The sequence below is a fragment of the Abramis brama genome (genome assembly GCF_963993115.1).
Source record: "Abramis brama genome assembly, chromosome: 11".
Lineage (NCBI taxonomy): Eukaryota > Metazoa > Chordata > Actinopteri > Cypriniformes > Leuciscidae > Abramis > Abramis brama.
The window spans coordinates 41,605,959-41,630,958 of record NC_139973.1 but is presented as its reverse complement, the minus strand read 5'-3'; the positions used below and the strand labels follow the sequence as shown (position 1 = coordinate 41,630,958).

At 38.9% G+C, this 25,000-nt stretch overlaps 2 protein-coding genes across 2 annotated transcripts in view; one reads left to right on the top strand and one right to left on the bottom strand.

Annotated features, from left to right (window-relative positions):
• cyth4b (cytohesin 4b) overlaps nt 1-19,845 on the bottom strand; it is a 25,422-nt gene extending 5,577 nt beyond the window's left edge. The window contains exons 1-12 of the mRNA XM_084127941.1: nt 19,619-19,845; nt 18,353-18,426; nt 17,127-17,191; nt 16,669-16,735; nt 9,182-9,300; nt 8,999-9,079; nt 8,789-8,901; nt 7,709-7,857; nt 2,411-2,522; nt 1,680-1,756; nt 1,533-1,604; nt 346-500 (exon numbers count right to left, since the gene is read on the bottom strand). Coding sequence (XP_083984067.1) covers nt 346-500; nt 1,533-1,604; nt 1,680-1,756; nt 2,411-2,522; nt 7,709-7,857; nt 8,789-8,901; nt 8,999-9,079; nt 9,182-9,300; nt 16,669-16,735; nt 17,127-17,191; nt 18,353-18,426; nt 19,619-19,640 — 1,106 coding nt within the window. The 5' untranslated portion in view covers nt 19,641-19,845. The remainder of the gene's footprint in view (nt 1-345; nt 501-1,532; nt 1,605-1,679; nt 1,757-2,410; nt 2,523-7,708; nt 7,858-8,788; nt 8,902-8,998; nt 9,080-9,181; nt 9,301-16,668; nt 16,736-17,126; nt 17,192-18,352; nt 18,427-19,618) is intronic.
• Nucleotides 1-25,000, top strand: part of LOC311091863 (uncharacterized protein) — a gene marked incomplete at both ends in the record, with an annotated part of 463,820 nt that overhangs the window by 408,283 nt on the left and 30,537 nt on the right. The window lies entirely within an intron of this gene.

The following is a 25,000-nucleotide window of genomic DNA, read 5'->3' as shown; positions in this document are numbered from 1 at the left end:
CACACACACACACACACCTGATGGACTCGATCCACTGGTCTCACACACACACACACACACACACACACACCTGATGGACTCGATCCACTGGTCTCACACACACACACACACACACACACACACCTGATGGACTCGATCCACTGGTCTCACACACACACACACACACACACACACACCTGATGGACTCGATCCACTGGTCTCTCACACACACACACACACACACACACACACACACCTGATGGACTCGATCCACTGGTCTCTCACACACACACACACACACACACACACACCTGATGGACTCGATCCACTGGTCTCTCACACACACACACACACACACACACACACCTGATGGACTCGATCCACTGGTCTCTCTCCTCCGCTGTGGAAGCACAGATGCTGTAGGACTGGTGTTTTCCCTCCACCACTCGACCATCGGTCTCTGTTTTACACGCCTTGATCTTCTGACCTCGACTGTTGGGGTTATACAGCTCTAAACAATACTGGCACAGGTCAAAGGTCACAGGTTAACGTCACGTCACGTATTGCCTTACTCTACTGACAGCAACTGAGTTTGATGTCAGTATACAGAACTAAAACTGGCTAAAAATAGTCAACTTTTAGTAAGACTGAACCATAAAAATGTTTTTAGTTCTGATACTTTTCATTTCAAGGCATATTTCATGTCATTTTTCAATAAAAGACTTTTATCATATTCCATATATACTCATAAATACATTTCACACTCAGTGTATCTATTAGTACTCACTTTTCATTAGCTTACTTTTATTTATTGCAAAATGTTATTTCATTTCATATTTCATGAGGTTTTGCATATTTAAGGTGATATTTCACGTCCTTTTCATGTTGCATGAAAAACATATAAATGCATTTCACGCCTTATTTATGCTTAAATTTCATCATACTTTTATATACTCGTTGCAACATTCCATGACATATTTAATAATTTAATTAGACATTTATTTATTTAATTTAGTCTGTTAAATCACTCCATACTAAATGTACTATATTGTTGATAATTAATACAAAATTTACTAATATAATATTCAAATCAAAAGTTGTATCTATATTATTTAATGGTCCTGAGCGAATATGAAGTAACACAGTTGTGTTTTTATTAAGTAACATTAACAAAGACGGTAACACTTTACAATAAGGTTCATTAGTTAACATGAACTAAGAATGATCAATACTTCTACAGCATTTATTAATTTTAGTTAATATTAATTTCAACATTTACTAATACATTATTAAAATCAAAGGTTGTATTAGTTAACATTAGTTAATGCACTGCGAACTAACATGAACAATGAACAGCTGTATTTTTATTAACTAATATTAACAAAGATTAATAAATACTGTAACAAATGTATTGCTAATTGTTAGTTAATGTTAGTAAATACATGAACTAATGTTAACTAATGAACCTTATGTAAAGTGTTACCACAAAGATTAATAAATACTGTAACAAAAGTATCGCTCATTATTAATGCATTAACACTCTCGGGTCTCACCGGTTTCCGGGGAAAGAGCACTTCCTTCACACACAGATTCTCCAGAGGAATGATCCCGCGTGGCTCCTTGTCCTGATACACAAACACCACAATCAGCTCTGACACACACACCTTACACACACTTTCAAGCGTTCAGAGGGTTCTTACTGTGGTGTATTCGAAGTAATACAGGCAGTTATCAGTGAGGATGAACCAGCGTCTCTTCCACGTCTTCACTCGCCCGCCTGCGGACAGACCATCAGCAACACGACACGCTCAATAACTGAACTACAGTAGTTAACATGAGCCAGCTATGAAAAATAACTGTAATTTACGTCAACTTCAACATTTACTCATTCTCAGAAAGTTTTGATCAAACGATCTTCCAGTGATGCTAATAAAACGTTCAGTTCTCTGGTCTTTAATAATGTTCTCAAGACATCAGCACAAAAACATTATTTATACACCATTCATGGAATGTTTCAGTTGGATGTTCGTCAAACGTTTTTAAATGTAACGACTTGTTTCGGAACATTCAGAGAACATTCCATAATGTTTGAATGATACAATGAAACGGTCCATTGACATTTGAATAACCAAGAAAAAACTGTTCATCAGAAATTACGTTTTCATAACTTAATATGAACATTCTTATCTATATTAATGATTACTCTTTTATTTTTGTTAGATGGGTGACCAGTGTCTATTTGACACACAGACACTGAGGATGTCACTATTAAACTTGCACAGATTTATAATAAACACACTTATTAAAAGCAGTTCTCGAATAGATGACAGCGAAAGTAAACTAGACTAAATATGTTTGCAGGAGTGAATCATAATCGGTTTGTTTGATGCAGTCAGCAAAGCAATCTTTATAATAACTTTATAATCTTTACCCAGTTTGAGCAGCCAGCCCTCGCGGTCCGGGTTGAAGAAGGTGTGTGTGAGATCGTTCCCATCATCCTCTGGGATTTTGAAGGGTTCGTTCCGTATGCTGTTGTACAGATTCTGTGGTGATGAAAAGAAACACACACTTCAGTCTTCCTGTTCGTGCTGCTCATTTACTGACCAATAATTAAAGGTGTGGTATAATATCTTTTTCACAAGATGTAAAATAAGTCTCTGATGTCCCCAGAGTGTGTGTGTGAAGTTTTAGCTCTAAATACCCCACAGATATTTTTATATAGCATGTTAAAGTTGTCACTTTTTGAGGGTGAGCAAAAACACACTGTTTTTGTGTCTGTTCCTTTAAATGCAAATGAGCCGCTGCTCCCGGCACAGGGGGTGGAGCTTCAACAGCTCGTGTCCTTTTACCTCACACACACATGCACTGAACATTTCAAAAACTTTCAGCCTTTTATGTTCAAACCGGAGTCAGACAATGATGGAGAGACTCGAGAAGAAGTGACAACAAGTAGAAGCGACAGGACATTCCTGAATGGTTAGTTGATGAATTTATGAAGCTTATGTGTAGTTATCTTCTAGTCATTGATTAGCATATTCTGTCTTGATAATCTATAAATCGTGTTCCCGGGGGTGGGGTTTATGTAAATTTTAGGGTTGGTGATGTCACTAATCCGGGAGGAATGTGGTGTAGTCTCTACCAGCCGTTTGTTGTAGTTCTTAAAACACAATTTCTGTAAAAGCAAATATCTCCCTTTACTTTGAACGTTTGAGCGTTGTAACTTTGCAGATGTAGACAGCAACATTACACACTAACTAAAATTAGAAAAGTGAAATCATAATCAACCACCCCTTTAAAGGGATAGTTCACCCAAAAATGAAAATGAGCCCATAAGAAAAATATCCATATTTAAAACTTTATCGACTAAAATAACCAGCTTCTGGTAGACGGCCGTATGCATCGATTTGCGGCGAAAGAGTAACCCGTGACCCGACGCATGATGACGAACGCGGAAGCGCAGAGGATCGAGCAAAACAAAACACCGGTCACGACGAATTAGAGGCTAAAACGAGGATTTTTAAAGAGAAATGTGGGCGGAGCTTGAGTTTGTTGCCCAGCCCTGAGTTTGAACCGCGAGAGGCATCAAAGCGTACGCTACTCCTACATGTGCGACACACACGTCACGGGTTACTCATGTGGCGCTGTTATTTTTAAGTTATTTTAGTCGATAAAGTTTTAAATATGGATATTTTTCATACACGAATGGATCACTTTGCTTTAGAAGGCCTTAATTAACCACCTGGATCCTGTGGAGCACTTTTATGATGGACAGATGCACTTTAATGATGGACAGATGCACTTTAATGATGGATAGATGCACTTTTATGATGGACAGATGCACTTTAATGATGGATAGATGCACTTTTATGATGGATAGATGCACTTTTATGATGGACAGATGCACTTTAATGATGGATAGATGCACTTTTATGATGGATAGATGCACTTTTATGATGGACAGATGCACTTTAATGATGGATAGATGCACTTTAATGATGGATAGATGCACTTTTATGATGGATAGATGCACTTTAATGATGGACAGATACACTTTTATAATGGATAGATGCACTTTTATGATGGATAGATGCACTTTAATGATGGACAGATGCACTTTAATGATGGATAGATGCACTTTTATGATGGATAGATGCACTTTTATGATGGACAGATGCACTTTAATGATGGATAGATGCACTTTAATGATGGATAGATGCACTTTTATGATGGATAGATGCACTTTAATGATGGACAGATGCACTTTAATGATGGATAGATGCACTTTAATGATGGACAGATGCACTTTAATGATGGATAGATGCACTTTTATGATGGACAGATGCACTTTAATGATGGATAGATGCACTTTTATGATGGACAGATGCACTTTAATGATGGATAGATGCACTTTTATGATGGACAGATGCACTTTTATGATGGACAGATGCACTTTAATGATGGACAGATGCACTTTAATGATGGATAGATGCACTTTTATGATGGACAGATGCACTTTAATGATGGACAGATGCACTTTTATGATGGACAGATGCACTTTAATGATGGATAGATGCACTTTAATGATGGATAGATGCACTTTAATGATGGACAGATGCACTTTAATGATGGATAGATGCACTTTTATGATGGACAGATGCACTTTAATGATGGACAGATGCACTTTTATGATGGACAGATGCACTTTAATGATGGATAGATGCACTTTTATGATGGACAGATGCACTTTTAAAATCGATAGATTCACTTTAATGATGGAAAGATGCACTTTTATGATGGACAGATGCACATTTATGATGGACAGATGCACTTTAATGATGGATATATGCACTTTAATGATGGACAGATACACTTTTATGATGGACAGATGCACTTTTATGATGGACAGATCCACTTTTATGATGGATAGATGCACTTTTATGATGGATAGATGCACTTTAATGATGGACAGATACACTTTTATGATGGACAGATGCACTTTTATGATGGACAGATGCACTTTTATGATGGATATATGCACTTTAATGATGGACAGATACACTTTTATGATGGACAGATGCACTTTTATGATGGACAGATGCACTTTTATGATGGACAGATGCACTTTTATGATGGATATATGCACTTTAATGATGGACAGATACACTTTTATGATGGACAGATGCACTTTTATGATGGACAGACGCACTTTTATGATGGACAGATGCACTTTTATAATGGATAGATGCACTTTTATGATGGACAGATACACTTTTATGATGGACAGATGCACTTTTATGATGGACAGATGCACTTTTATGATGGACAGATCCACTTTTATGATGGATAGATGCACTTTTATAATGGATAGATGCACTTTAATGATGGACAGATACACTTTTATGATGGACAGATCCACTTTTATAATGGACAGATGCACTTTTATGATGGACAGATGCACTTTTATGATGGACAGATGCACTTTTATGATGGACAGATCCACTTTTATGATGGATAGATGCACTTTTATAATGGATAGATGCACTTTTATGATGGACAGATGCACTTTTATGATGGACAGATGCACTTTTATGATGGATAGATGCACTTTTATGATGGACAGATGCACTTTTATGATGATAGACGCACTTTTATGATGATAGACGCACTTTTATGATGGACAGATGCACTTTTATAATGGATAGATGCACTTTTATGATGATAGACGCACTTTTATGATGGACAGATGCACTTTTATGATGGACAGATGCACTTTAATGATGGATAGACGCACTTTTATGATGGACAGATGCACTTTTATAATGGATAGATGCACTTTTATGATGATAGACGCACTTTTATGATGGACAGATGCACTTTTATGATGGACAGATGCACTTTAATGCTGGATAGATGCACTTTTATGATGGATATATGCACTTTAATGATGGACAGATACACTTTTATGATGGATAGATGCACTTTTATGATGGACAGATGCACTTTTATAATGGATAGATGCACTTTTATGATGGACAGATGCACTTTTATGATGATAGACGCACTTTTATGATGGATAGATGCACTTTTATGATGGACAGATGCACTTTTATAATGGATAGATGCACTCTTATGATGGACAGATGCACTTTTAAAATCGATAGATGCACTTTAATGATGGATAGATGCACTTTTATGATGGAAAGATGAACTTTTATGATGGATAGATGCACTTTTATGATGGATAGATGTACTTTTAAAATCGATAGATTCACTTTAATGATGGACAGATGCACTTTTATGATGGATAGATGCACTTTTATGATGGACAGATGCACTTTTAAAATCGATAGATGCACTTTAATGATGGAAAGATGCACTTTTATGATGGACAGATGCACTTTTATGATGGACAGATGCACTTTAATGATGGACAGATGCACATTTATGATGGACAGATGCACTTTAATGATGGATAGATGCACTTTTATGATGGATATATGCACTTTAATGATGGACAGATACACTTTTATGATGGACAGATGCACTTTTATGATGATAGACGCACTTTTATGATGGACAGATGCACTTTTATGATGGACAGATGCCGTTTTATAATGGATAGATGCACTTTTATGATGGATATATGCACTTTAATGATGGACAGATCCACTTTTATAATGGATAGATGCACTTTTATGATGGATATATGCACTTTTATGATGGACAGATCCACTTTTATAATGGATAGATGCACTTTTATGATGGACAGATGCACTTTTATAATGGATAGATGCACTTTTATGATGGACAGATGCACTTTTATGATGGATAGATGCACTTTTATGATGGACAGATGCACTTTTATGATGATAGACGCACTTTTATGATGGACAGATGCACTTTTATGATGGATAGATGCACTTTTATGATGATAGACGCACTTTTATGATGGATAGATGCACTTTTATGATGGACAGATGCACTTTTATGATGATAGACGCACTTTTATGATGGATAGATGCACTTTTATGATGGACAGATGCACTTTTATAATGGATAGATGCACTTTTATGATGGATAGATGCACTTTTATGATGGATAGATGCACTTTTATGATGGATAGATGCACTTTTATGATGGACAGATGCACTTTTATGATGGACAGATGCACTTTTATGATGGACAGATGCACTTTTATGATGGATAGATGCACTTTTATGATGGACAGATGCACTTTAATGATGGATAGATGCACTTTTATGATGGATAGATGCACTTTTATGATGGATAGATGCACTTTTATGATGGACAGATGCACTTTTATGATGGACAGATGCACTTTAATGATGGATAGATGCACTTTTATGATGGACAGATGCACTTTAATGATGGATAGATGCACTTTTATCATGGATAGATGCACTTTTATGATGGACAGATGCACTTTTATAATGGATAGATGCACTTTTATGATGATAGACGCACTTTTATGATGGACAGATGCACTTTTATAATGGATAGATGCACTCTTATGATGGACAGATGCACTTTTAAAATCGATAGATGCACTTTAATGATGGACAGATGCACTTTTATGATGGATAGATGAACTTTTATGATGGATAGATGCACTTTTATCATGGACAGATGGCCTATTATGATGGATAGATCATATTTGTATATTTGTGGTCATGTGACCAGTGAGGAGTGATAGTGATTGGCTGCTCACCGTCAGAAGGCCGTCGGGAAGATCCTCTCCGTTATTGATCCCGCGGTTCATGCTAATGAATCTCTCCAGCGGGGTCTTGTCCTTCACGTTGGGGTTGTGAAGACTCGTGTTCAACATGATGATGGCAAATGAAAGGATGTAACACGTGTCTGAGGATCACAAACAACACAACCGTTCTCAACAACTTTGCCAGACACTGATAAACAAAGCGTTTTGAGATCAGTGTCAGCTTGGCCAATTAACAGATCTGGCAATGCATAACAAATAGTCTCAATGGAAGCTTATTTCGCCATGGAATAAAAAAATATAAAAGGTAATTGCGACTTTTTATCTCACAATTCGGACTTTTTTTCAGCGGTTTTGCTCTTGCGATTCTGATGAAATGGTCTGAATTGTGAGATATTAAAGTCCCCCTGTAGTCAATCATTTTATCCCTTTAAAACTCATGTTTGATCCTTAAAATTACATATTTAAAAGTTTTTTTCCTTGAAAAAAAATGGCTTCATGCCTTTTATATCTTGAATGTAACTCGACACCCTTGCTTCATTTAGTATACTGGTTCTATGAATATGCAAATGAGCCCCGCCTCCACTCACTCACTCAGCTCAGAGATCCACTGGTTGACGATCACACGTTGATCTGATTGGTTACAAGGTAGTTTGTGACGTCAGAAACACCAGCGATTTCAAAGCGTGTTTTTGAGACTGTCTTTGGTTCACTGCAGTTTTAAGGAGGAAATACTCAGCAATGGAGTCGACTTATGAATTTACACATGGTTTGTCTTAAAGCATATTAAAAACACCACATAGACACATAAACAACATTAAAAGCTAGATTTACACCACAGGGCGACTTTAAGTCATAATTAACTTTTTTATTTTTTTATTCCAGAAACAAAAGACTGAATTATGAGACGTAAAAAAGTCAAAATTCCAATATTACGCAATATTTTTTATTCCATGACAGAAACAAGCATCCATGAGTTTCTGTTTTCAAATACTCAAATATAGTAATTATTGGGTGTAATATATATTATGTATTATGCAAGTTGACTTTGATGAGTTTGGAGTTGCGCTTCACCTGTTGACTGGAAGACGTTGACGTTGCAGTTACAGTAACGTGTGGCGAAAGCCTCCATCATGCGGTCGATCTTCTGCGCTTCCCCCGGCAGACGGAAACTCCACAAGAACTGCCTGATGAGTGCGAGAGAGAAGCAGCAATAAGACGACTCCTTCATGTGTGTGAATGAGTGTGTGAAGGAGTGTGTGAAGGAGCTCGAGTTCTTCTCACCGTAACGCCTGGACCAGGTTGAGATCCGAAAACTCGTGTAGCTCCACAAACGCCTTGAGAATCTGCAGGTGCATCTCCTCCCTGAAACATCAGATTGAGATGCATTCATCAGGACACACACACACACACACACACACACACACACACACCCACACACACAGATCTGATGTGCTCATAAGTCACCTCTCTCCCAGGAAGTCTCCGATGGCCGTCTTGTTCAGTCCTTCCTCTTTATACAGAAACTCGGCCACTCGTTCTGGTTTCCACTCCACAAGCTGGTTGTCAACCAAATACTTGATTCCCTGAAACACAGAGACGTTTGAGCCGTTCGCTCGCTCGCTGTCACACAGATAAAACACTGAAGATTCTGTAAGACGCCCTGTAGTTTATCTGAGACTATCAGAACATCCACACAAGTTCCTCCCCAGGTCAACATCTGCTTTTAGAGATTTTCCTTCAAACCACTACTTCCCTTTTCTACAAAATGACTAAAGAAAAGACTAAAACCTTCAAACCGAAATCACAGAAACTGATACACTGGTTCACTTTTGCTTACCTGCAATAGAAATATTGTGTATTATATTATATTATATTTAGTGCTGTCAATCGATTAAAAAAATTAACTAGATTAATCACACATTTTTCTGTGATTAATCGTGATTAATTGCAATAAAAAAAAACACTTGTTTTTTATGTTTTTAATATATTTTAATATATATTTTATAATGTAATAATTTCACAGTTAATTTCAAAATTAAAGTAGAAACGACATAAAGACAGTATATTTTAAATATTTGTTTAATGGCATCTTTTTATGAAAGAAGGCAGCTATTAATGAATATTAATACAGCTACTGATGTCCCAATGAAATACCCCCTCCCTGGCCCCTGACGTTCAGCCTAGAGATTTGGCCAGTTTCGATAGGTTTGCCCTTCAAATCCAAGCTCTTGTGGGTCTCCTGAGGACATTGGGTCCTGAAGGTAATGTGAAATTACAGAGTGGGTCACATGTAGCCCGTCTACCAAGTAAACTCCCTCCAGATTTACGTGCATCATTCAGACGACAAGTCAAGTCACCTTCATTTATACAGTGCTTTTAACTATATAGATTGTTTCACAGCAGCTTTACAGTGATAACAGGAGATTAAAGTAACAGAGATTGTTTTGGCTTTACAGCAGCTCTAGATTATATTTATTGTCCAGCTAAAGTTAGTTTTTGATTTGTTCACTTCCGTTGCAAAGATCATTAGTTATTAACTTAGAGGCCGCTAACACACACCATACTAACAGAAAACAGAAACTTTTAATGTGTTCTGGCCGTTCATTTGCACGACAACAGTGTTTGGTGGCTCCATGACACATGCCCTATCAATCTGGTGTAGTCTACACTGTACTGGACCTGGCCGAGTGGCTTAAGTTTGAATCCTGGTGCCAAGACTGTGAGGACCTAAATCTAAGGAAGGAGCAGAGACGTTAAACGGTGCAGCCAAGATCAGGCCCTGTAGCTAAGTCCAGATTTGCCACTGTTCTTCATGGATCAAAGCCAACCAAGACAGCAGAGAGACCAGAACAGAGAAGAGTTGTGCCCATACTGTGACAGTACAGAGCATTTCCTAAGCCAGTGTCCCTGCTTCCAGGAATTCAACAATCAAACCCTAAACACCTATGCAGTGCTCGATGATGGATCCGAAAGAACCATGCTACTGCCAGCTACAGCTCAGAAACTAGGGCTTAAGGGACAGACTGGTTCGCTTGGCCCACCTGGAGGTCCAGTGGCAATTAGAATTAGACTGGGTTAGGGGCTACAAGGACCAACAAGCAATCTACAGCAACAGCTTCAGCCTCAGCAATGCCTACACCTTTCCGTCACTCCTCAAATGGAGGAAGTGTTCCGAAATGTTGAGAGACTTGGGCAAGGAGATAGCATTCCCCACAAAAATGAAAGACTGGTCATACGATCCAAACAAGATCAGAAATCAATGGACTAGCTACAAGCCAAACCCACCAGAGTGATGGTAGATTGAGTGAAGCACTATGCCACACCACTGCTGTGCAAGGCTGACATGCCTCAGCTTCATGTCCCCAAAGACTTGAGAAACAGAAACAGACTGTTACCACAGAGGAAGAATCATGGTTTATTCTCCACCACATGGTTCATAACGGCAAAAACAGAGTGGTGTTCAACCTGAGTGATAACGGCAACGACTGCCTCCTTGCCGGACCTGCACTAGGCCCTTCCCTTTTGGGGGTTCTGTTGCGTTTCAGGGAGCACACTTTCATGGATAGCTCATTGGATGATGTAGATGGAGACAGAGCCAAGTCCCCACAAAAATTAAAGACTGGTCATACGATCCAAACAAGATCAGAAATCAATGGACTCACTACAAGCCAAAACCACCTGCACTAGGCCCTTCCCTTTCGGGGGTTCTGTTGAGGGACTATACTGTCACGGTGAGTGGAGACATAAAAGGCATGTTTCATCAGGTCTGCCTACTGCCTGAAAACAGAAACCTACACGCTTTGTCTGGCTTTGTCCTCTAAACTAATAAACCCCCTAGCATTTATGAGGGGCAAGTGCTTCTTTTGGCATAGCTTGCAGCCCTTGCTGTGCCATATATGCATTACAGCAGGGGTGCCCAATCCTGCTCCTGGCGATCGACTGTCCTGCACAGTTCATCTCCAACCCTAATCAAACACACCTGAAGCAACCAATTAAGGTCTTCAGAGCACGTCAGGATCACTTGAAAATTAAAGGCTGGTGTGTTTGATTAGGGTTGGAGATGAACTGTGCAGGACAGTCGATCGCCAGGAGCAGGATTGGGCACCCCTGCATTACAGCATCATGCTTTGGATAATACAAAGCGAAATGGCACACTTAGATCAGCAGTCGAAAGGAACTTTTACGTAGATGCCTAAAGAGCGTAATGTTCCCAGATGAGACCAAGCAATTAGTGAATGTGTTGCGAGAACTTATTGCCAGTGGTGGCTTTGAGATCTGTCAATGGGCTTGCAACATGGCAAATGTCACTGATCACTAGGGCTGTATTCTTCCAGTCGATTAGTCGATTATTTGGTCGATACGTTCTGGCTCGACCAAAATTCTGATTGGTCGATTTTTTGCCGCGTTCATTTCATTAGTTTTGTCGCGTTCATTTACCGGTAATCAGTTTTGCCGCGTTCATTTCATCAGTTTTGCCGCGTTCATTTCATCAGGTGGAAAGCACTAATTGCTAATGGGGGTGTTTTCAGAGCACCCCTGTTTCACAGGTAACAGTCTGTCTTCAGAACACCCCCCTTGTTTTCACTTCTTTTGGATTAGCCCAACCCTCTGGAGAAGAGAGACAGATTGAAGAAAGTAGGCTACTAGAAGGTTTGCTGAATATTACTTGATCTGGTTTGTTTAATAAATATTATTTTTTTATTAAAGTGGACGTGCCTTTTGTGTTTAAGAGTAAAAGCTTTAAGTTAATAGTCTATTCGTGTCTCAGCCGCGAAGCTGAGCTCCTATGTTCAGCCCATAGACTGTAAAAAATAGGTTCAGCCTCACTCTGTGCGAGCTGCACAAAGCGGCTGAAATTATAGAGTCTGTCAGTTATTATAATACATATGACAGAAACAATTGTCTAAATTATGTTACATATTCCTCAAAAGTTCTTGTCATGATATCACTAGTTGACAACATAGTACTATTTTCGGAAATCATAGGCTATGATATTGCGCAGGTGCACGTGATGCAACGCTGTCAGAGCCGACAGCCGACAGACTCGTGTGTCAGACTCATTTCAGTGCAAATTAATTACGTCAAAAACGATTTAATACTGCAAATAGCCTACTAGTTTTTTTATGTTTATTTATAATTCATTTAGGCGGACAACAAGTCTACCAAGTACTGCGCACAGTGCGCAGCTAATTAATTTAACGTTTTTAGTCGATTTTAGTCGATTTTTAGTCGAAAACTTCAGGACTTCAGTCGACCAAGATTTTCTTTGGTTGAGTACAGCCCTACTGATCACCTACCTAAAGAGGCTCGTTCAGACAGCACTGAGCTTTGGCTGTCACATGACAAAGTCGAACCACAAGAATCCACCCTTGGATTGAGATGGAACTATGACTCGGACATCCGTGTATATAAACACCACACAGTGCCAGAAACCACACCCCCTATGCAGCACATTTATAAGGTGAGAGCAAGCCAGTATGATCCTCTGGGATTCATTCTCCCTTTCACCACCCGTGCAAAAATCCTGATCAGCAGCTGTGGAACAAACAAAGAGATGTTGCCAACAGACCTATTGAGAGCCTGGAACGAGTGGGAGAACGAGCTTCCCAGCCTTTCTGAAGTTACCCTTCCACGGTGCTGTCTCAGTAGATATGGACCAGCCCAATGTTAAGCAACAAATTCACATCTTTTGTGACGCCTTAGAACAAGCATACGGATCTGTGTCATACCTGAGAACTAAGGACAAAGAAGGCCAAATTCAGCTTGCATTGCATTGCCAGATCCAAAGTTGCCCCCAAACGGAAACAAACTATCCCTAGACTAGAGCTATGAGCAGCTGTTATTGGTGCTCAACTGGCAAAGCTGCTAGAAACCGAACTCACAATGGAAATAAGCCGAGTGATTCCACCACAGTCCTTTCCTGGCTGAGTCTTGTAGCTTTAAAGGTGCTGTATGTAACTTTTTCACTCTACTAAAGAAGAAAAATACCATAATATGTTTGCAGATATTTAGGAAACATGCTGAGTTTCTCTGAAAAACACTTCTGCAGCTAGTTATTTTACTTTGAAATATTTGGTCTGCGTGATCTCGCCCACTGCCAGTTCACCCAATAGTATTTCGACACCCCGGGATGCCAGTTTATGCCAAAACACAGCGTATTGCAGCCAGCAAATTTGGTCAGAGATTGCAGATTCTACCCAACCTAAAAAGCCTCGGTATCCATCTAAGAATCTCTATTATTGAGAGCATATTAAAACGCGGATAAATCAACTAATCAACTTACAGTACGTCTCCTCGGCTTTCATTTTCAATTGCGCTCGTTCCTGTTGCGTGTCCTCACACTGGCAACCCGCGTGAGCATCAAGTCTGAGGAGGAGGGCGGGGGAAACAACCACTCTTACAGACTCCACCTTTAAAGTCTTCAGAGGGACTAGGATAGCAGAAATCCAAGACCTAGTGGATCAGCATGAATGGCGATATGTAGATTCTCTCTGAAACCCTGCAGATGACCTCACAAGGGGTCACAGCCTAAAAGAGCTTGCGTCACCAAACAGATGGAGTCAAGGCCCACCGTTCTCACTACAGGCTGAATCAGAGACGCCCACTATGCCAGTCCTGAAACCTCCTGAAGTGGAGAAGAGAAAGAATGTATTCTACGGTGTCAACAGAGTATCAAAACCCAAAACCCCAGTGAGTACAGTACATGGAAAGACCTTGTTGAAGCCACAGTTCAGCACAGTCAAAGTGACCCAAACCAATCCAGTCAAAACGCCTCATCTTCCAAAACATCCAACATGACAGTTTCCCTAAGGAATATGAACGACTGAAAGCTGGTTAGCCTGTATCCACTATAAACCACCTACTCAGTTTATCCACAGAGTTTGATGAAGCCGGTCAGCTTATACGGGTTGGAGGACGTCTACGTCGTGCCGAAGGTCTAGAACTCCAGGAGTTCTGGATCCTCAACATCCAGCAACCAAACTGCTCATACGGGACTATGACAGTAAGCTCTGTCACCCAGGAACAAGAACGGTACTTGCTGAAATGAGGAGGAATGTGTGGATACTAAGAGGTTGTGAGGCAATTCGTAAATTCCGGCACAACTGTATTGAATGTCGCAAGTGGAAGGACAAAGCTGAGGTCCCTAAAATGGCTGATCTACCTCCAGCCTGTCTGAGGGTGCGTTTACACGACAACGATATGCTTAAAGCGGAGACGTTTATCCTTTGAGTTTTCCACGTACAGACACCATTGTCAAAACGAACCCCATTCACACAGATTCATGAAAACGACTAAAAACGCTGTATTCTGCAGCCAGGCCAGTAGATGGCGATGAAACACTATAGACTGAACACGTAATACGCATGTGCATGACGTCATCGTCTTCAGAGATTCGTGTTTTTGTTTGTACGGAGATTGTTTTCAAAAACTTACACTTTGAAACCCGTTTTCAAAAGTTTGCGGTTTTAGGCGCCCAAAACGCTGTTGTTGCGTAAATGAATGGCCAAAACGTGTAAACAGCCCCTGAGACTTCACAAACCTCCCTTTTACAGCACTGGGATGGACTGTTTTGGACCCTTCCAAATTAAAATAGGACTAGTCTGTGAAAAAGATGGGTATAATATTCAAGTGTTTGAACACTCGATATGTCCACATTGAGCTCCTCACATCTATAGACACCGATTCCTTCCTTATGGCTGTGAGGACATTTATTGCCGGGGCCGAGGCACCCCATCTGAACTGCATCTGAGAGAGAGTTAAGAGAAGCTTTAACTAACTGTAGCCCAGAGCTTCAACAACATCTTGCCAAACAAAAAAATCAAGGAGATTTAACCAATCCGCGATTTATTGAAGATGTCCAAAAGGACACAAGGTGGCAAGCTAGAAACTTCCCGAACAGTTAGCAAGCGGAGTTAAGAGAAGAAGCATCAAATCATCATCATCATAGAATGATTTCTGAAGGATCATGTGACACTGAAGACTGGAGTAATGATGCTGAAATTCAGCTTTGATCACAGGAATAAATTACACTTTACTATATATTCACATAGAGAACAGCTGATTTACACTGGACTCATATTTCACTGTTTTTACTGTATTTTTGATAAAATATATGCAGGTTTGATGAGCAGAAGAGACTTCTTTCAGAAACATTAGAACATCTCACCGACCCCAAACTTTTGAACGCAAGTGTACGTGTGTGTGGTCTACAGTGTAGTTATATATTTGTGACTGTGTTTGTGGTGTTTATTAAACATCAAACATTCATGTGTCTCTGTCATCTCTTTCCATGCTCGTCGGCCTCGCTGTTTCTCAACATGCAGCAGCAAAACCACAAAGACTCAGAACGAGAAAACCAAAAGTATTTCAGGTGTTGACCAGAGGCCTTCATCCTACACAACCTCCGGTCTGTTAATCTTCATCAATCTCTCCATAGACGTAATGGTTATTATACTGTACAAACTGTATATTCTATCCCCTTACACTAACCCGACCCCTAACCCTACCTGTCTCTCACACACACACACACACACACACACACACACACACACCCTACACCTAAACCTACCCATCACATAAAACTTTCTGCATTTTTATATTTTCAAAAAAACTCATTCTGTATGATTTACAAACTTTAGGTCCACAGTGACACGATTCTCCATGAAACTGTGTGCATTCAGGTTGAAGTCCCCACCGGGATAGAAACACACACACACACACACACTCTTACACACACACACACACACACACACACAGAGAGAGACCTATATAGTACAAATGCAGTTTAAATTTGAATGTCTCGTTTTCAGTTCAATGTTGAATAATGACATCAGTTTCTCCTACAGTGAGTGTGTGTGAGTGTGTGTCTGATCTGAGAGACTGACAGACGTTCCACTGCCCTCATCATCGTCATCATCATCATCATCATCACTGACTCCTCCAGATCTCACCTTTTTAGGATCCATGTTGAACTTCTTCTTGCCACTACTGAAGCGTTTCTCCCTCTCCAGCGTCTTACTACAAGCAATTCAAGCAAAACAACGTTTAATTATTTTACCAGCGTTTAATCGAAGCTAAGACTAGAACTATTTTAAAAATATTAATATCAGATGAAAAAATTAAACTAAACAAAAAAATGTAAAGGTCACCTTGACAACTGATTTTATTTAACTAATAAATAAAAAATAAATCTGAAATAAATATAAAAAAAACAATAAAATAATAAAAAACAATAAAAATTACATAACAAATACCGAAAATTTAACTAAAATAAAAATGAAAACTGCAAAATATGAAAAAATTAAGGAAAATTTTATATGTAAAATAATATAATTCAGAAATGAATAAATGCTATAATAGTACATAAATAAAGCTCTTTTCTCAGATCATCATTCATACATTCACTCACTTGTCTTCTGCTGACTTGAAATCCTGAATATCTGCCATCACGTTTTCAATCTGGTTCTTCAGTTTCTGTAAGAAAAATGAAAAACCTCTCGTCAGGTTTCTGAAGCTGCTTTCATAATAAAGACAATTTTTTTTTTTTTTTTTTCATTTACAGAGTCTATTTTACACTTGTGAATGTGACGGAAGAATCACACCAGACACACACAAACACGACCACGAGTCCAGTGTGACACGAGAAAGAGGCTTTTAGGTTATTCTGGACCATTTCTTCTTTTTTTAACACATTTTTTAGTGTTTTTTGCTTTTTCACAGAACAACAGCGGAAAAAAGAAACCACTATGACAAAACAAGAGAACATTTGAGGGACACATATATACAGAGAAAGATTACCATTTGACAGGTAATGTTGAGACAGAATGCAAATTCATGCAAATTCAGAATAACCAAGAAAAAACAAATTCTTGTAACATTCAGGGAACGTTCAGAAATAACATTTTCATAACGTAATGGTAAAGTTATCAACATGTTCTGCGTATGATGGAAGAATCACACCAGACACACACAAACACACAACGAGTCCAATATTACACATGAAAGAGTCCTTTAGGTTATTTTGGACCATTTCTTCTTTTTTCACCACATTTTTTCACGGGAAAAAACCCACAATGACAAAACAACAGAACATTTGAGGGACACATTAATACAAAGACAGATTATCGTTTGACAAGCAGAATGCAAACTCAGGCCTACGAGTATAAACTAAATACTAACGTTCAGGGAAGGTTCTCTCAAAGTTATGAACAAACATTCGTATTAAAACGTTTGTTCAAAGTTATCTGGTCTTTAATAATGTTCTCAAAATGTTAGCACAAAAACATTATTTATACATCGTTCACTGAACATTTTTTCTTTTTCTTAAGCGTTTTAGTTTGTCTAACATTTTTTAAAAACGTTCAGAGAACAATCCAAAGTAATGTTCTCATAATGTTTGAATAATCAAGAAAAAAACATTTTAAAACTGGACGTTTGTAACATTCAGAAATAACGTTTTCAATTTCCTTTTATTGTCATTGCAAACACACATGACAACACAACATTTAAGACACAATATACATAACACACTACAATACAGAAACGTGACAGCTGCATGTGAAGATACTGCACACTGTAAACTGTTTTCATAACGTTGTGGGAACGTTAGAAACATGTTGTGCGAGTGTTCCTCACCTCAATGTCCTCCAGCAGAACCTGCTTGTGCATCTTCAGCCGCTCGATCTCCATCTGCTCCTCCACCGTCAAATCTGAGAAAACACACACACACACACACACACACACGGTCAGGTGAGCGAGTGTGTGTTGCTGCAGATTCAGAGAGAGATCTCACATGTAAAACACTAGTTACCTACAGGCCCAAAACACAGCAGTGAGTGTCTACAATAAACACTGAGAGGGATTAATGACCAGATTAGACATGTCTGAAATCTCTCTTCTCAGTGAAGACTTGAACAAATGCGCTTCACACTCGCCGGATTCTGCTTTATGAAACAGGAAATCTGTTGTCATGGGGGCCGTTGGGGGCCTCTGAACAAGTGTGTGTGTGTGTGTATGTGTGTGTGTGTGTTTCACTTCAGACATGAATATCCACACAGACCACAGCAGACAGACGACAGAAACGAGAGATTCAGACTCAAACTCAAGAGCAGATCTGCATGAAATCAAACCAGCACAAATAAAAGGAAGAAAATAAAGATCAGTCATTTTAATATCAGATAATAATCATCTGATCTATGATTTTCATTTCTACTGCAGATCTTCATTTCAGTCCATCAGTTCTCTCACGGTTATGAACAAACGGCATTCCTGTAACATTAATAGAACGTTCATTCAAAGTTTTCTGGTCTTTAATATTGTTCTAAAACAATAGGATTTTTTTATTTCTCTTTCTTCATTGTCCTGTCGATATATATGCTGTATTATCCCTGCTGTTTTGTGTGATGTTGTTGGGCTGTGTGTGTAATGTGTGCTAAATTGTGAATAAAAATAAGTAAATAAATAAATAAAACAATAGCACAAAAACATTATTAATACATTGTTTATGGATTTTTTTCTGAAACGTTTTAGTTCATCTGATGTTTTTTAAATGTTACAACTTGTTTCAGAACGTTCAGAGAACTTTCAGAAGTAACGTTCCATAATGTGTGAAGAATGATATATTTCAATAACCAAGAAAAAACATTTTTACAACATTTAAAAAACTGCAGTTAGCCTACTGTATAGTAAAAAATAATATGTAGTTAAATATACTTTCACCATCTATAACCTCTAGTTGCTGGTGTTGTGCAGATACATAAAACATCACCACCAATATTCAAATTATTAATAGAACATTTGCAAGAACATCCTGCACTGGAAATACAGCTTTTACCAATAGAACCTCGAATGTGAATTAGACTGGAGATGGAGAGAGTTAGTTAAGGTTAAACGGACTCTTACCTGTGTGACAACACTCAGTCATTGTGCAGTTTAATGCTGAACTCCTGTTTCATTAAAGCTGTGAGTTTAGAGTCAGACTTTCTTCATGTTTGTTGAGTTCCTCTATCAGCTGCCCTGCCCTGCAAACACCCGTTTCACACCAGAAGTCAAGAGTTTCCGCAGGAGGAGCACAGGACCTCACAACAACAACACCACCACAAAACAGACACACACACACACACACACACAGAGAGAGAGAGGTGATGTGGTCTGATGATGCCCTCTGCTGGTCATAATCACACTACAGTCCCCTAAAAATACTAACACACATGTGAAGCAAAACGATGAATCTCACAAATAACATTATATTCATTAGTTCTTTATATACATTATATTCATTAAAATACGTGTTCTGTAGCTTTAAAGCACAGAGAAGTTAAACTCCAGCGATAAGAACGTTCTCTAAAGGTTATGAACAAACGTTCTTCCAGGGTGGGTGGGGAGTTGTTTTGTTTTAGGAGTTTTCTATATGTTGTAAGATGTGCATATATTTGCATGTACAGTATACGTAGATGGCATTTGCATGTATAGGAATTTTAAGTTTATTTGTGTATGCATGTGTAGCTGTATAATATATATAGTTAATGACTGCAGAAAGAATTATAACTTTTGTTAGTTTTTTGTTTTATTAATAAATACGGAGGGTCTTTGGATTTGATTTCTGTTAAGTTTACTGTACTCTAGGCTATATATTTCTCCAATAAAAAAATAAAAAAGTACCGTGAGGGCTGCCGACTGTCACGCATTCAGCGCGAGACTCACGCAACTGACACTTCACACGCTCTCTCTCACGCCACATCCACATCCAGAAAAATCACGAAGAAAAGAGGAAACTGACACCGACAGCCAGAGCAGTTTACTTTTATGGGATGAATATAGTATCAAAATGATTAACACGTGCAAGCACACTTATCAATGAACTTGATACATGTTGCAGAAATGTTTTATCCATGCCTTTCAACTTGCGTGTGCAAAATTCAAAATTGAATGAATGTGAAGCAATTTGTACAAATAGAGACATTTTTGTGAATACAAATGTTTTATTTTGTATTAGTGTATCATAATTTGCGCATGCAACAAAGAAGATGTGCATGTGTGGATCAGGTGACGCGCGTGCATTCATTGACGTCTTTTCTGAGTCGATCTCATTTGATTCATTTGGATTTTGAGACTTTCTTTTCGCGGTTTTTAAGCATTATTATTGTTAATTGTTTATTGTTAATTATTAATGTGTGCACAATTACCCATCTATTTGACAAATTCACAAATGTGCGTCACTACATTTAACAATACAATACAATACAACTTGTGTGTGCAAAATCCAAAATCACATGAATGTGCAGCATTTTGTACAAATAGAGACATAGCTGTTAATACAAAACCTCGATTTTGTATTAATGTAGGCCAGACAAGTAAGATGTGCATTTGTGGATCAGGTGACATGTAAACATTGTAACATGGGTCACTAAACTTCATAAAACTCTGTTTAGTTACCAAATGTTTTGACAATCACAATACACTTTTTTTTTACATCCCCCAAATCCATTCTTAAAACACACATTCCCGGTAAGAAGCCTGTGCATATTTTAAAGTTTTTGAAGAGAAAAACAGCACAAGCTTACAAAAGAGTAAAATAAGAGCAGAAAATGCATAAGACAGCACAAATTACAGAGTAATAAAACCAAGGAAAACATACTTTTTTTAAAGAAAACATGAACATAAGTTTAAGTTTTGTGCAATATAAGTTTTAATGTGTTTAAAGATTTTATTCATCTTGTTATTTTTTGATACACACTTATATTTTGATCCGTGGCCACATTAGTCTGATTATTTTGCCTTCTTTTTTTCAGTTTGTGCAATATATTTTGACATGTTTATTTACATTTTTGATTCACGCTTATTTTTTGACCCGTGACCGCAAAATACTTTTGACGGAATATTGATCCCATAATATTTTAATGTTTTTAAGATTGCACACAAACGTAATATGGAACTGATGAGTTTATTGTTGGACTGATTTCAGTAAAAGAATAACCAGAGGAAATATTCAGACCTCCTGTAGAGATGATATATGCTCATGCCCTTTCAAGTAGAAACATCACTATCTCAAAGCAACTAGTTCCAGTGAAATGCATAAGATACTTCGAGAGACTGTGAAGCTCCTGCATTGAGCTGCTCACTGACATCATGACCAACAGTTTCACATTGACGGAGGGAAAGTTGTGTGCATTGATCATGTGACGCATGATGAAGAAGTGCTGTGACTCTAACCAGCCCAAACACACACACTCTCTCCTCACGCCGTCGCCATGGCAACAGCTCATTAGAAGATCTATTTCCGGTTGAAAGTGAAGATAAGAGCGCTCCTCATGCTGCGTGTGTGCTCAGTTTCCTGTCAATCATAAGTGTGTGTGTTCTACATCACCCTGCATCAGAAGCAACTCGTGTTTCTACGGTTATTCAGTTTCCAGGTTAAAACCATTACATTTGAGACTGTCAGCAAGCAACTGATATTATTATGTTTGAGTAGGTTTACATTAAAAAGGTTCAGTCCATTCATTGAAACCCGATTTATTTATTTTTTATAAGAAGAAACAGCACTGCATAAAATATACAGAGAACATAAAAGAAAAGAAGTGGGAGTAAAGAAAACCTCAATCTGCAAGAAAGATAAGATCATAGATTAAAGGAAAAATCCTAGAACTACTCCTCAATAAGTCTTCTTGGTTTTGAGACTCGTCCACTTGCAGTTTTCACAGGTAGACTTGAGAGCTCGTGGGACGGACATCTCTTTTCCATGTTTGAGTGTCCATGTCCAGTTTTTCCTCTGTGTTGTCCGCGTCCTTCCTTGGTGTGTCACTGTGTTCTTTTGATTTCATTAAAAACTTCTGTTCCTTCTGTACAGCTTCCCCTCAGGTGTCTGAACGACATACGATCTTCCGCTGGATTCCATGCGCGATCTTGCCATAATTTTACATTGTCGCCAACCTGACGTTTCTGAAGAGGTCTGGATCTCCGGTCGAAATATTCCTTCTGCTTCTTTTGTCAGTTTTCTAACAACTGCTGTCCTGGGTTAGTTACCATGCGAGGCTTCAACAACTCTGATGTAATGGGAAGTCCTGCTCTCAGTCTTCGACCCATCACAGCTGGGCTGGAGATGCTCCAGTCTCCTCATGGGTGAGCTTCTCAGGCTCAGCAGAGACAGGTGAGAGCTTTCCCATCAGCCTTAGCCTTCTCAAGCACATGTTCAACAGTCTGCACTCCTCTTTCCTGTCTTTCTGACTGTGCGTAATGGGGGCTTGAGGTTTTGTGCATGAATTCCCACTCCTTCGCAAAAGCTTGAAATTCACGTGAGCTAAACTGTGGCCCATTGTCTGAAATGACCGTTTCAGGAGTGATGACTGTTGTACTTCTTGTATCTGATCTCAGACTCTCCACTTCACTGAATCTGGAGTGATGATCCACTAAGATAGATACTCCTGTTGGTCGAAGGTAAACATGTCAACACCAATCTTCTGCCAGGCTCTTTCAGGAACACTGTGTGGATGTAATGGCGTTCCTGGTGTGTGCTGCACACATCACAGTTGTTTACCATCTCCGTTATGCTTTGTGACATTCCAGGCCAAAAGAGCACATCTCTCGCTCTCCGTCTGCAGCTTTCTATGCCTAGGTGACGTTCATGAATTGATTCGCTTTAGCATTTCTGCTCTCATTGATGCTGGAACTATGAGCCGTTCTCCTTTGAACACAACTCCATCCACAACTCCAATATCCAATATCCTTGTATTTCTTTTGCTCTTCATTTCAGGCCATCCATTTAGCACTGTCTCTGTGAGTTTTGTCAGAATCACATCCTTCTTAGTTTCCTTTCTGAATTCATCTAGTTTCTCATTTGGCACAGGTAAGTTTGACATTACCAGATGCACCTGAGCTTCTATTTCTTCATCAGGAGAGCCGGTCTCTGGTAAGTGCGCTCTGGATAATGCATCAGCTGTATACATCTCTTTACCTGGCTTGTGCTGCACGTTCACTTGATATTTTTGTAGTCTCATTAACAGTCTCTGTATTCTAGCTGGAGCACTGCTCACCGGCGTTTTCATTATTGCTTCAGGCGGAGTTGACCCCAAATGGGAGTCGGAGGAATCTGAAGCAGCCAAAGGGAGTGTTGAATGTGCAAAGGCGAGAGCTGGCTTCATCTAATTTGAGTTGCCAAAAACCTGAACTTGCATCCAACACTGTAAAGTATTTGGCTTTTGAGAGTCTGCTAGGCATGTCCTCTGCCGTTGGTAGCTGGTAGTGTTCTCTCATCACCGCTGTGTTGAGATCTCGGGGGTCCAAACATATTCTTAAAGGGTAACTCTCACCACAATGCAACCTAGGGTCTTTTTGTTAATCTACCCGAGGCAAACTTTCATTTAAAAGCATAATTAGATTGGAAACGCCACTTTTAAGTTTGACCGTATTTTCGTTTTAGGTTAAATGCCTTGTGAATGGGAGTGAATGGGGCTCTTCTATGATAGCATCAAAAATCTCTATTTTTAAAACACTAAGAAGGCTCGACACAACATGAACCGGTGCTGGAAGTATCACCAGCGGCTCTACACATGAACTCCAGCATTGAGAACAGTGTTTGTGTTCACAGAGTTTACTAAAAAGAAAGATTTTGAACAACTCACTGTGTTTCCGTCCGCCGGCATTTTGTCAGCCAAAAATAGTCGATCTCCGTAACGGAGGAGAGTAAAGATGGAAAGCTCCTAAAGCTCAGTTCAATATAAATTCACGGATAATTTGTTGTTTTCTCGTTAGTGAAAATCAATATTGACCTTGTATTTGAAAAAGGATCCTCATATGAGAAACAATACTAAAATTCAAAGTCAGTTCATTCGCATTCGGAAATTGACTATTTTTGACTGTCAAAATGCCGGCGGACACACAGCTACTGTGAGTTGTTCAAAATCTTTCTCTTTAGTAAACTCTGTGAACACAAACACTGATCTCAATGCTGGAGTTCATGTGTAGAGCCGCTGGTGACACTTCCAGCACAGTTTCATGTTGTGTCGAGCCTTCTTAGTGTTTTTAAAATAGTGATTTTTGATGCTATCATAGAAGAGCCCCATTCACTCCCATTCACAAGGCATTTAACCTAAAACGAAAATACGGTCAAAATTAAAAGTGGAGTTTCCAATCTAATTATGCTTTTAAATGAAAGTTTGCCTCGGGTAGATTAACAAAAAGACCCTAGGTTGCATTTTGGCAAGAGTTACCCTTTAATTTCCCATTAGACTTTTCCACAATCACAATGGGGTTGAGCCACTGAGTGGGCTCTTCAAATCTCGCTATTAC